General features: G+C 37.8%; 1 protein-coding gene and 1 long non-coding RNA gene across 3 annotated transcripts in view; one reads left to right on the top strand and one right to left on the bottom strand.

The window, feature by feature from the left end:
* Positions 1 to 14437, top strand: part of LOC132502340 (uncharacterized) — a 32246-nt gene that overhangs the window by 14327 nt on the left and 3482 nt on the right. The window contains exon 2 of the long non-coding RNA XR_009534478.1: positions 11133 to 11189. This is a non-coding gene — a long non-coding RNA (uncharacterized LOC132502340). The remainder of the gene's footprint in view (positions 1 to 11132; positions 11190 to 14437) is intronic.
* Positions 7964 to 14437, bottom strand: part of PSMA8 (proteasome 20S subunit alpha 8) — a 30409-nt gene continuing 23935 nt past the window's right edge. For both annotated transcript variants that reach the window (XM_060118133.1, XM_060118134.1), the window contains exons 5-7: positions 10495 to 10614; positions 10317 to 10379; positions 7964 to 8071 (exon numbers count right to left, since the gene is read on the bottom strand). In XM_060118133.1, the coding sequence (XP_059974116.1) occupies positions 7979 to 8071; positions 10317 to 10379; positions 10495 to 10614 (276 nt within the window). In that variant the 3' untranslated portion in view covers positions 7964 to 7978. The remainder of the gene's footprint in view (positions 8072 to 10316; positions 10380 to 10494; positions 10615 to 14437) is intronic.

The raw sequence follows: 14437 nt of genomic DNA, 5'->3' as shown, positions 1-14437 counted from the left end.
TTGTTCCTGATTTTAGAGGAAAAGCTTTCTGTCTTTCACCATTGAATATGATGTTAGCTTTGGGTTCTTATTATGTTGAGGAAGTTCCCTTCTGTTTCTAGTATACTGAGTAATTTTTTTAAAAATCACGATTGATACTTCAGATTCTTTCCCATTTGGTAGCTTAAATGGACACAGAAGTCTTGGGAGTGTTTGAAAGTGGCATGTTGAAGATGGCAGAGACACAAAATGGGAGGAGTCTTGGCTCCTAGATTTTTTTTTTTTATTATTTCCTAGATTTTCGCTTGGAGGATTGCAATCAACAATGGGATTTGTTATTGAGAAACAAACTGGGGAATTCCCTGGTGGTCCAGTGGCTAAGGCTTTGCGCTTCTAATGCTGGGGGCTCGGGTTTGATCCCTGGTCAGGGAACTAGATCCCACATGCCTCAACTAAAGATCCCCCACGCAGCAACAAAGATCCCACTTGCTGCAACTAAGACCCAGCACAGCCAAATAAATAAATAAATTAAATTAAATTAAATTAAAAAAGAGAAGCAAACTGTGTGGGCTCACCTACTATAGTAGCTAGCATTGCTTTAACATGTAAGCAAAACGTAATTTCCCAAATATAGTAAGTGCTCTTACAAATTGATGTGGGAAAAACCCAAAACCTATTGGAAGAATTAGGCAAAGGATAGGAACAATCAATGGGAGGAAAATTCAAAAGGCTTTTAAACAAACATAAAGATGTTCTATATCATTCATAAAAGAAATGCAAATCCAAATTATTTGGGTAAATTTTTTAAAATACAAAGTAAATAGCTATGAAATTATATATTTAGATTTCACCTATTTATTGGCAAAAAAGTTCGAAGCACTGTTTTATTAGTTTGAGTTCAATTAGAGAAGCAAAACCACTGTGGTATCAAATAAGCAATTTTCTCCCTCTAGGAATTAGACCTCACCCAACTGTGGGAGTTGATGGAGAAGGTGTGCAAGGTTGTTGCTGCTGGTGTCAGCTCATTCTGGTAGGCAGGAAGGAGAGTTGGGTGTGAAGTGGGGAGGGTGAGAATAAACTGTAACCCATGAGGACAAACAGTGCCCTCATGTATCTTTCACCATCTGCAACCTTGGCAATGCTGGTGACCTGCAGGAAAAGCTGGTGTCCTTTGCCATGAAGCTGCATGCAAAGAATCTGTTAGCAAAGAATATGAAGGAGGAGATCCGGTAGGACCTGGAGGAACTAGAGTAGCTATGGGCCTGGATGCCTCCCCACACCAGTAAAGTGAGCCAGCAAACCAACATCCTTTGCGAGCTGCTACAGTGCTGGTGCCCTACATGGAGCTACTTCTCTTCTGCCTTTCAAATACTGTGCAAATTTCTCCTGTGGCCAACTCAAACTGGCAGCCATATAGGAAAGAAAATTCTGGGAGATAGTTCCAAGGTTAGCTGAGTTGATACCGTACAAAGCCAATGCAACTACAACGGGAAAGGTATAGCAGAGGGACCCTCACTCACTGTTAGGAGAAACATAAATTTTTATAATTGTATAACATACTTTTCACCCTGAAATTCTAATTCTAGTGATTTATCCTGTAAATATACTTCTAAATATGGGAAATGACAAAAGTTTATTCATTGCAACATTATTTGCAGTAGCAACACCATGAACAGTAATGATCATCAATAGAAGACTGGTTAAGAATTTAACCTTGGGCTTCCCTGGTGGCGCAGTGGTTGAGAGTCCACCTGCCAATGCAGGGGACACGGGTTCATGCCCCGGTCCGGGAAGATCCCACATGCCACGGAGCGGCTAGGCCCCGTGAGCCATGGCCGCTGAGCCTGCGCGTCCGGAGCCTGTGCTCCGCAACGGGAGAGGCCACAACAGTGAGAGCCCCGCGTACCGCAAAAAAAAAAAAAAAAAAAAAAAAAAAAAGAATTTAACCTTATATCTGTACGTTGGAAAGAATGAGCCTCTCATGGGAAGATCCTCAAAGATATGTTAAGTGAAAAAATCAAGATACAGAACAGTGTACAGTATGCTACCACTTGCATTAAAAGATATATTCATGTTTGTATATGTATGGAATATCAATAGAAGTATACTGAAAATATCAGTAGAAGCATACTGATAACATCCGTTACCTTCAAGAAGAGAAACTTAGTTACTGGGGGACAAAAATGAGATGGAGTATTTTTACAATTTTTTTAAAAGTTGTGTACCACGTGAATGTATCAGTTATTAAAAATAAGAGTCTCCTTTAAATGAGACTGTTACATGCATTTCTTCTGTAGTTTATTTCTGACATATGCTTCTTGAAATCAAGATCTTACAGAAAATATTCTTGTGACCTGTTTTCTCTATGATAGGTAAAGCACAGTATACCTTTATAACTCTATTAAAAATACAGTGAAAAACCTTCTTATAATTTTTAATTAGATGAGGCATTTTTATGACCCCTCAATAACCAATGAAAATTTATATGGAGTTATGATAAAGTAACTGCTTAATTTCTTTCTAAAGGAATGTCAATGTATGAAATATATATATACACATGTAGATATATTTATATATGTATTCAATTAAACAGGACAAAGCATGGGAATACTTGGAATGAAGAGCCCTGAGGAAATATGAAATATGAGATTAAGTGGGGTTTTTTGCAAACTTGGAGAGTATTTATTTCAATCACATCCTTTTCCAAAGATCAAGTAGAAATTTACTTGCTTCCAAGTGTCTTTTAAAACTTACTGTGCAAACTGCAGATCTGCTTCCTAAGAGAATTAGTCATGACTTCACTTCAGATGATGGTTAGATTGTCATGTCTTTCATTACTTCACTCACTTGGTCATCATCCTCAAGATGACCAGGAATGAGGAAAAAAAACTTTTAGAAAGGATTAAGCGCTAACCTTAGTAATGAAGCAAAGCTGTCTCTGGCTCTGTCAGACAAGGGAATATTGTAATCACCACTCTTATACCATCCACTATTCAAGAAATAAAGAAATATGATGTGTCAAGTGCAGTTGAAGCCCCGTGTGTTCCCTTCTCTTCCAACCATCCTGATTTTGCTTTTTATTTTTACTACATACGGATACATACATAGACAACACAATACATTGTAGTTATGCATGCTTTTAAGTTTTCTTAAGCAGTGTGCTTCTTGAGGGCAAGGTATGCGTGTTTAAACTTTCTTAAACTTTTTCTGCATTGAATGTTTTTTGGATTTATAATTGTAAGATACATAATAAAGTATAGATAATTGACATGTACAGTTTAGAGAATAATGAAGTGAACATGCACATGCTCACCACCCAGCTTTATAAAAGCCTTGCCTTTCTTGTGCATTTCTCTCCCTGGCTCCCAACAGAAGTACTCATGTCCTGACTTTTGCAACAACTATAACTCCCTTGCTTTTCTTCAGTTTTACCTCACTGTATCTGTTAAACACTATATTTAGCTTTGTAGGTCTTTAAGCTTTCTATAAACATTCCTTTGTGTATACTCTCTCACAATTGGCTTTAGTTTTTGCTCAATGTTTTGGAGACATACCTGTTGTGTACATGTAACTGTAGTGCCTTCTTTTTCCCTGCTATATGGTATGCTACTGTATGAATAAATCACAATTTATTCAGTCATTTTCCTATTGATGAATATTAGGTTACTTCTAATTTTTTTTTTTTGCTATCACAAGCAATGCCTTTATAGGTGATTGTTTTTATGCACATATACTAGAGTTTCTGTAGGCTATATACCTCAGAGTGGAATTACTGGCTGAAGGACACTTGCCTCTTTGACTTTCTAGATCTCACTACCTTGTTGCCCACAGCAGGTGTCCTAAAGTCCAATAGCAGTATAGGAGTTTCTTGGGCACCAAATGCTCACCAACATTTTATATAGTCTAAAAAAAAATTTTACAGTCATTTTTAATTTTTGCCAACTTGATGGCTGTGAAGTAGTGTCTCATCATAGTTTAATATGTGTTTCCTGGATTAGTGTGGTAGAGCATTATTTAATAAGCTCCTCATAAAGAGAAAATCATTCAGATGTTCTCTTCTGTGAACTGCCTGTTTAAATGGTCCATCCATTTTTCTGTTGCACTGTGTTTTTTATTCCTTTGAACCAACAGTCCTGTATAAACTCCAGACACACACCTTTTATCAGTTATATGTTACAGATATCTTCTGCCATTTGTGGCCCGTCTTTTCACTTTCATTATGGTATCTTTTGATGTAGAGAAGCTTACATGTTCAGAGTTGAATTATCAATCTCTTCCTTAAGTGTTAGCACTTTTTGTAGCTTGTTTAGATACAAGGTCTTAAAGATATTTTCCTGTATTGTCTTCTGAACGTTTTACCTTTTATGTTTATGTCTTTAATTCATCTGACATTGACTTTTTAAAAAATGGTGTGAAGTAGAGGTTCCATTTTCTTTCTTTCCAAATGGATAACCAGTTGTCCTATTTTCTTTCTTTCCAAATGGATAACCAGTTGTCCTATCACCATTTATTGAAGCACTTATTCTTTACCCACAGATATGCAATGCTAGCTGCCATAACCCAAGTATCCCAATGAGGGTGGCTGTGTTTCTAGGCTTTTTATCGTCTCATTCTTATTTTGGTTATTGTGCCAGTACAGCTTTCTCCTGGGCAGCACTGGCATCTGCTCAAATGCCTTCTCTGATTCTCAACCCCTTTCTGTTTTTGGCCTCTGGGGATTTCCCTTACTTCTTGTGAGTTCAGTTATGCATTTAAAGGGCATATGTTATGTTTATTAGATCTTATCCAGCATTTCTTTGCCTGTAGTGAGAGATTTTCTTCAGACTATATAGTTAATGATAACCTAATGATGGAAAGAGAAGTTGTTTAGCTGATTCCCAAAAACAAATGTTTGTGATCATCTCACCTTGAGGATACAAGGGAGGAAAAGCACAAAGTGCTTGCATATTGCATTTTTTCCAGTAAAGCACAAAGCGCTTGCATATTGCATTTTTCCAGTAAAAGAGGTAAAACTGACATTTTAAATAGCAATAATGTTTGAATATATGTTGGCTAAAACTTCACATTAAATTAAAAATCACTTTGTATAGATCAGCGAAACATGACCAAAACAATACTTAGATTTCCAAAGTAAAACAAAGCAATTGAGTCAAAAATAATTTGACTCTTATGCCAGTTACAGGAAGAATAAAACCAATGAGATATAAAAGCCTCTGCCTCCTATGATACAGCCTTGTGAGGAAGATTTGGGGGAAATGTGTCCATTTCGATGGATAGCTGTGGTGTAAAGCACTATAAACATCAGCACTTTGGGCATAAACTATACAATGTGTCTCATAAGAATTAAGTGAGTTAATGTTTATAAAGAATTCAAAACAGTGTCTGGCATGTAGTAAGCACTATATGAGTGGTTGTTAAATAAAAATAAGGGGTGGAATTACAACCATATCATTTGGATGGTGTGTCCCTATTTCCCCCCCATATAGAAGACATGTCTTCAAGACAAGGACCATTTCTGGTACTTAGCACGAAAAGAATGTTCAATGAGGATGAGGAGCAGGTGAATGCACCTTCATGAGAAGGTTCCCCAGGGCCATGTGTGGTATAGCAACACATCCCTCTCTTCCTGGAGGTCCCCCCATTTTTACTTAACCAGGGTCTGAATCCACTTTCAGGGACCCTGCATGCAGTATATATTCAACAATTATGTGGCGCCTTCCCATCACTATAATGTTCAACAAGGGCCAAAGACATTAGGGAAGACATAGAGATTGAAAACAGGCACATGACAAGATGCTCAACATCACTAATCACCAGGGAAATACAAATCAAAACCACAGTGAGATACCGCCTCACACCTGTTAGAATGGCTATTATCCAAAAGACAACAAATAACAAGTGTTGGCGAGAATGTGGAGAAAAGAGAACCCTGTGTACTGATGTTGGGAATGTAAATTGGTTCAGCCACTATGGAAAACAGTATGGAAATTCCTCAACAAAATTAAAAATTGAAGTACCGTATGATTCAGCAATTCCACTCCTGGGTATTTTTTTTTTCTTTTTAGGCCACACTGCACAGCCTGTGGGATCTTAGTTCCCCGACCAGGGATTGAACCCAGACCCCCTGGAGTGAAAGTCCTCCTAACCACTGGACTGCCAGGAAATTCCCCAGTCCTGGGTATTTATCCTAAGAAAACAAAAATGCTAATTAGAAAAGATATATGTACCCCTATGCTCAATTCAGCATTATTTACATTAGCTAAGATATGGAAGCAACCAAAGTATCCATCAGTAGATGAATGGATAAGGAAAATATATACACACGCGCACGCACGTGTAATGGAATATTACTCAGCCATAAAAAAGAATTAAATCCTGCCACTTGTAACAACATGGATGGACATAGAGGGTATTATGCTAAGTGAAATAAGTCAGACAGAAGAGACAAATAGTGCATTTTACCTATATATGTAATCTACAAAACAAAACAAATGAACAAAAAATAAGGAAACAGAAAGAGTTATAAATACAGAGAACAAACAGGTGATTGTCAGAGGGGAGGGCATGTACAAGGAGGAAAGAAATAGATGAGAAAGATTAAGAAGTACAAACTTCCAGGGGCTTCCCTGCTGGCACAGTGGTTGAGAATCCGCCTGCCAATGCAGGGGACACGGGTTCGATCCCTGGTCCAGGAAGATCCCACATGCTGTGGAGCAACTAAGCCCGTGTGCCACAACTACTGAGCCTGTGCTCTAGAGCCCGCGAGCCACAACTACTGAGCCCATGCACCTAGAGCCCATGCTCTGCAACAAGAGAAGCCACTGCAGTGAGAAGCCCGTGCACCGCGATGAAGTGTAGCCCCCTCTCGCTGCAACTAGAGAAAGCCCGTGCACAGCAACAAAGACCCAGCGCAGCTAAAAATAAAATAAATTAATTTTAAAAACAAGAAAAAACAAACAAACTCACTCATATAAAAAGAGATCAGATTTGTGGTTCCCAGAGGCAGAGGTTGGAGGAAGGGGCAATTGGATGAAGGCAGTCAAAAGGCACAAACTTCCAGGCATAAGATAAATAAGTACTAGGGATGTAATGTACAACATGGTAAACATAATTCATACTGCTGTATGTTATATATGAAAGTTGTTAAGAGAGTAAATCCTAAGAGTTCTCCACAAGAAATAGAATTTTTTTTCTGTTTATTTCATTTTGCATCTATATGAGATGATCTTCACTAAACTTATTGTGATAATCACTTCATGTTTCTAAATCAACTCATTATGCTGTACTCCTTAAACTTATACAGTGCTGTATGTCAATTATATCAATAAAAGTGGAAGAAAAAATAAAGTATACAAGAGGATGTGTGTAGGTTAATGCAAATACTGTGCCATTCTATATAAGGGACTTGAGCATCTGCATATTTCGGTATCCACAAGGGGTGCTGGAACCAATCTCCCTTGGATACCAAGGGATGACTGTACTGCAACTTATAAGGTAAAATAAATATAACAAAATATTTAAAATTTTTTTAAAAGGCTCTGACAAAATTTTGGCAATTCACCAACACAAGGATGTTTTTATCATTCATCTAGAAATGCAAGTCAATAGTATATTCAGTTTATTTTGGAATAGCTATCTTTACCTGACAGTCTATGCTCAAATGGCACCAAATTATTAATTTTTAATTAAACATTTTTATTAATTAAATTTGCATGTATGAAAAAAGTAACATACTAGGCAAGTTATAAAGTATAGTCTCGGGCTTATATAAAATCTTGACTGCTTTCAACAATTACTGAACTCTCTTTTCAAAGAAAATCTTCATACTAATGTATGTTTGTCTATGTAATAGACTGAAGACAGCCACAAATGGCATTCTCAAAACAACACGTAACTACTAAATGTAATGTTGCAAATTAACTTATTTCCTTAAAATTTCACTAAATAATTCTAAGGAGCACAACAAAATATTAAAAGCTCCCAGTGTTTATCCTCAGAATTAGGCAGTCTTCTTTGATTTTGTCTTCTCTGCTTCTTCCTTTTCCTTTCCTGTTTCATTTACTTGTAATTCAATTTCTTTGGCACTAAACATCTGAAAAGAGAAAAAAATTTAAAAAGCAAATTTCAATTATAGCAATAATTTCTAAATATTTATAATGCAAAGGACCCCAATTATATTTTATAAATTTTTATGTTCTATTTATAACATTATATTTTATAACTTCAAATATATAATGAAATATTTCACAAGGTTCAAAAGCAACATACTTGTAACAATTATGGACAAAACCATAACTCTATGACATTTCCACTCTCGTGTGCTAATATAGAAAGCTGGGCAAATGCAACATTGCGTTACATATCCTATATGTGATAACTCTGAAAACATTTTTATGTGAGGCTTATTCTATTCATGAGCAAATAACTCATTACTGAACTCCTATCCCTACCCCACTGTGTGATTCTTGAAAAGGTTTGTCTATTTTATCAGCTCATGGACTAGCCAAAGGCAGGAAAATGATGATTTACACTGTGCTTTGTTTACAGCTACTGAGTAGAGAGCAAAACAGTTTTTATTTTATTTAAATCAATTTTATTTTATTTAAAATCAAAGGTGGGAGCAACGTGCTCAAGATCATACGGTTAAACAAATGTATCTGCTGGAAATTAAACCCAGATCTATCCAATTCCAAAGCACAGGCTCTATTCACTACACAGCCTATTGTGAAATATCATGTGGAAAGATAGTGTAACTTTGGTGCCAGTACACATACCATCTACCACTCATAAATAAAACTATATATATATCTATGTGTGTGTCTGTCCAGGTGTGTACATACGTATGTGTTGGGGCTGGAGAGGTGACTCTGGAGTCAGTGGTTCTGTGTCCCTGTGGTGTTGACACGTCTGTCCCTGAGTCCTTGGCAGCAGGGGTGACAACCTGACCCAGTTCCTATCTCCATACTCTGCTCAGCACCCTGGTTATTTATGTGGAGCCTTGCAGAGGCAGACCCAACTACCCTGTCCCCATTTCTCTTATTCATTGAAACTTGCTCCTGTACTCTCCTTGCATCCCCATCCATTGATGTCAAAAGAACAAGAACAACAACAAAAAAAACTGTCAAGAAAACAAAACAAAAGCAAAAACCACTGCTCCACACAGCACTGATTTTAACATTATTTCCCCTTGAAATATTTTCTTTAAAACAAAAGTTATATGTAAAATAATCCTTTTTAGCACACTTTTCATATAGTTTCCCATGCAAGTGCTTTTGTACACTCTCAGCTAAAGAACAGCTAGTTAGCAGTGTGAAGCTCTACCTAATGAACAATAGTGAACCACATTTCAAATGCTCTTTAGCCAATGAGTCCTCTATCACAATATTTAGAACAATTTATCACAGCGTTCTGAATACTTTGTTTTGCAGTCTAGCAGTTTTAACACATAATGGCTGACAAAAGGTGTACAAATAATAATGCTAGACTTGCCATAAAGAAATATGGAAAGATTATCACACTAGGTATTAAAATGCAAGTCTTACATAAGCTCAAGGCACTCATAAATGAAAAGTAGAGAAAATAGATAAAAAACCAGTAGGCAATCAAGAAAGGGTGTTTTGTTTTGTTTTGTTTTGTTTTTTGCGGTACGTGGGCCTCTCACTGTTGTGGCCTCTCCCGTTGCAGAGCACAGGCTCTGAACATGCAGGCTCAGCGGCCATGGCTCATGGGCCCAGCCGCTCCGCGGTATGTGGGATCTTCCCGGAATGGGGCACGAACCCGTGTCCCCTGCATCAGCAGGCGGACTCTCAACCACTGTGCCACCAGGGAAGCCCAAGGGTGGTTTTTTGACATAATGAAGGATAACATTATGTTAGAAGCCTAGAGGGCCAACAATTATATAAATGGCAGCTGAATGACACTGGCTAGAAGCTAATCTTGATTTCAGAAGACGTAAAGACAGGAAGAGTAACTGTTCTCTATATGGTGCCAGGAATGAACCTTTGTAAGGAATACGCTACACTGACCCTATATAGGACTGACTCAGTAGGGGTTCCTACTTATAAGAACATATACTAAATGGGGTAGGCCTATATATAGATCTCAGCACATCTAAGTCTTCCCAGAGGGCTAGGAATAGATAACTGCTTGTGTAATAAGCATGTACAAGTTAGTGACTATTAGGCTACAGAAACAAAACAGAAGTCATCACAGTGTCAATGGATGCTAATGGATGTTTCAGGCTTATAATAAAAGATTCACAGGTGTCAACAACATATTAAATTTTGTCAAAATACTTTATACCACAGATATTTTTTCCTCTTTGTTTAATGACTTACCTTCAAAGGTTGCTTTCTTCTTATTATACCAAGTTCAATGTTTTTTCCACCAGATTGGACAACCTAATGTAAAACAAGTGCAATTTTAGAATTACTTCAGGAAAGTCTCTGTTTTAATAAGCGACTGAATGAGGGGAAAAAACATGCTTTTCTGTATATGCTTTATTAGATCACTTACTTCCAGCAAAGCTCTTATTGCTAATTTGATAGTTTCACTGTCGTTTGCTATAGCATCTTCTGTGTAATTCTTTTCTAGAAATTCTCGAACGGTTTTAGCACTTCGACCTATTGCATTTGCCTTGAAAGGTAGAAGATAATTATTAATATCACTGCAATATGAATGAACTTATGGTTACTAAGTGAGGTTTAGAGCTTACTCCTATATTTCTTAGCATAATTACTAAATGAAGATTGTAGTTTCAAAGATTTAGCAAACATTTCAACAGCTCATTTGATTACTATATGAATAATCTGTGGTGATGGCATGCCTGACTTTCAGATATACCAATGCTTTCCTGGCCAGTGCTTTCTATTTCCTTAATGGCTCCCAAGTCCTAGTAGTCAGAAAAGATTAAAAGAGTTGAAACTCAAAAAGATGTGAAGAGGAAAGGAGACATAACTTTGCAATATGATGCAAAAAGAAAAGAAAAAAAAGGACATCACTGTGAAGAAGAAAGTTGTTTCTGTGGATAGGACTGTGCATCATTTTCTTAGAACTTAGAACATAAGTATACTAATTACTGATTCATTATATCCTTTGACTATAAGCAAGAAGGGCTGCTTCTGTTCCATGCCCCATTTTTCTTTGTTCTTTAGAAATTTTCATCAGATGAAGGGAAGAGGAAATGCATTTTCCTGGCTGCATGACTACAGGTAGTATATGGCATGTTCTTTCCATTTGGTCTCAAATATCCAGTACTAGTAATGATAATGATGATGATAACAGTAATTTATATTAACAGAGCACTTAATGTGCCAGGCACTATGTTAAGCATTTTACATGGATTATCTCATCTTAACCGGCACAAAAACAATTAAATAGGTACTGTTACTACTCTAATTCATTGAGGAAGAAATGAAGGGTTGACGGGGTTAAAAGAGCCTTCTCAACCTCAGCACTGTTGGCATCCTGGGCTGGATAGCTCTGCCCTTGTGAGGGCTGTCCTGTGCACTGCAGGATGTTTAGCAGCCTTTGTCCACTAGATGCCAGCAGCACCCTGGCCTCAGCTGTGACAACCAAATGTGTCTCTAGATATTGCCAAATGTCCCTTAGATGGGACAAGATCACCCCCATTGTGAACCACTGGCTTAAGTAACCTTGCCCAAGATCATATAGCGGGTAAGTAGAAGATCTGAGCTTTGAAACCAAGTAGACGGAATCACCAATCCAAGCTTTGAACTCTATACCCCATGCTGCCACATGCCCCTTGCTGTGATGTCTCGAGAGAGAGAAAAGAACCAGCAGAAAGGCCCATCCTTTCACCGAAGGATTCTGGCACGAAATGGGGGATGTCTCAGTTCCAACTGGTAGGTGTTATGATTACTGGAAAGATACCTCAAAGGAGTCTTTTAGGAAGTAAGAATGAAAACACACCTTTTGTACTACGTGAGTATATAGTTCTGCTATTTGACAGAACTTTTTTGATACCTTTATATTTCAGAAGATTAAAATAAATAGCTGTGAAGTTTTAAATCAGATTTTGTGGCCTTGAAATTTCATTAAGATCAAAGGTAAAGCCTTCAGCCTGGTATGACTTTGGAGTTTATCAGCCTCTAGTTTGTTTTGGTTAACTAATTGGTTGCTGCCCAGAGAGGAAGTACATAAGGTAGTGGTTTGTCCAAAAGTCTCACTGAGCCTTTAGAAGTCACCTTGTAAATTCCTGGTGACGTTCCTGTCCACCTCTTCCAATTGCTGATGTCAAAATTCTTTAACTCTTAACCTATTTGACTGGTTTCCTAAAATCTAGCTGCTTCTTGCCACACTCATGCCCCTACCCTCCCTGCAACCCAATCACCCACTCCAGCTCACTTCAACAGACTCTGATGAGTTTGCAGTGTTTTTCCTGCCTGCCTATCCAGATTAATGACAATTTTCTGTGGCAAACAATATTAGCTGCCAACCCCAATATCCATTCTCCCTTTGTAACAGAACTCTAGGCAATGTGCCTGTTGAAAAATGTCATGTCCTACCCTCTGTTACCAAAAGGTATATACAAGTGGAAGTAACTGGGTGAAACTTCTAGGAATCCTTGCTGCCTGTAATGCAGACATGTTGGCTGGAGGTCTAGTAACTACCTTGAGAGCATGAGAAAAGACTAAGATAATAAAAGAGACAAACACCAGCAACTGCCTATTTCAACCTTCTCATTAGGTGGGAGAAATAAATCCTTCTGTGTGAAGAATCATCGCATCTCTGTTAGGAGCAAAGAACAATAACTCACGAGTACACCTTTGAGTAGGTCCTGTGACGTACTGCCCCACCCCCCTTCAGAAATGAAAGCCTTATTCCTACAGTTGCTGGAAGTGCCAATGGCACACAGCCCTCAGCTCTTCTTTGAGAGGTGCCTTTGTTACCAAGAGCTGCCTCACCTGAGGTCCTGTACTATCTAGGGTTGGCCCAAGTCCAATGACTGATTGATGAAGAGCGATTAATGTCCAGACCCTCACCCCAACTGGGAACAACTTTGAAGAGCTACCCCAGATCCAGGGCTTCCCATGGGATTGATGAGGCCTTTATTGAGATTGCACTGCAGTCCAACGTTTCCCTCAGCCTAATCTGGTTCCCTTCCCTTCAACAAATGCTGATCCCCAAAGCACTTCCTAATATGCTTCCTAAAAATGATGGTTAAATGGCCTTTAAATATTTTCCAAAGAATACCAGAGTGGAGAGAGGATCTATGATAGAAGGGTTCCAAATTCAGGTAATCTTGGAGACTACTACTTTAACTGCTTCTAGAATATTTACAACGCCTTTTAGAAGATGCAGAAGGTAACAAAATTTATTAAATTTCTTTAGAAAAACATCTCTCAAAGTTAATTAGCTTTAAAGAGCTTGTTTACATTACACCTATTAACATAAAAAGAAATACACTTTGAGAAACACTGCTCTGAAATATACAACATATTAACTTTGTTCCTGTTTTAAAGTGTTACCTACAACAGCAAAACACTTGGCCTTATAAGCTCATTACCATCGCTCCATCCAAGCTGTCCTTGCCGAAGTCACCAATGACTTGCCTGTTACCAAATTCAATCATTTCATGTCCTCTTCTTACTTGATCCATCAGTGGCACTGACTCAGCTGATCAACTCTTCTTAGAATACTGTTTTCACTTAGGATCCAGGATATTGCTTTCTGGGTTCTCCTCCTTTACAGACTAGGCTGGATCTATCCCCACCTTTCACTGGCCACTGCCTCTGATCTAAATCTGGTCTTGCCTGAATTATTATTGAGTCCCCTAACTTGTTTGCCTGCTTCTACCCTACAATCTGTTCTCAATAAAAGAGATACTTTAAAAATATAAATCAGATCATGTTACTCTAATAAGCAAAAGTCTCTAGTGTCTATTTCACATGTCCTCTATGTGTACCGTGTAAGACTACAACCTAGTACTGCAGTGTTGTCATCTAACGGTACCAGAGCTGTGTTCTCAAGTCCTCTGTACCATCCTGTCAGGCTACGTGGTATAGTAGGTCAGAGTAAAAAAACAAAACATAGAAACAAACAAACCAAAACACTTGATCTTATGTTTAATGCGCCCCCCCAAATAAAAATAAAACCGGAAGATTTTACTCCACCTTTAAAGACTGAATATCAGAATTTATATTAAATGTATAGAGAATCCTTTGGCCTAGGGAAGTAGCATGAAGTAGTGGACAGAATACTGGACTAACAAGCAGAAGACCCTGAGTTCTAATTCCAGTTTTGCTATTAACTAGTGAACTTAAAAAAAAAATCACTTAACTCCTGAGTCTTACTTACCAAATACATAAAATTAAAGTTTCCAAGACTTTTTTGTTATAGATGATTTTTTTAAGCTGCATAATGCTTCCTTCAACCAAAATCTTATAAGAAAGTACAACATGTAAAATCAGTAAAATGATGATAACGGGGTGTGTGT

The sequence above is a fragment of the Mesoplodon densirostris genome, chromosome 15 (assembly GCF_025265405.1).
Source record: "Mesoplodon densirostris isolate mMesDen1 chromosome 15, mMesDen1 primary haplotype, whole genome shotgun sequence".
Lineage (NCBI taxonomy): Eukaryota > Metazoa > Chordata > Mammalia > Artiodactyla > Ziphiidae > Mesoplodon > Mesoplodon densirostris.
This window is presented reverse-complemented; position numbering and strand designations above follow the sequence as displayed.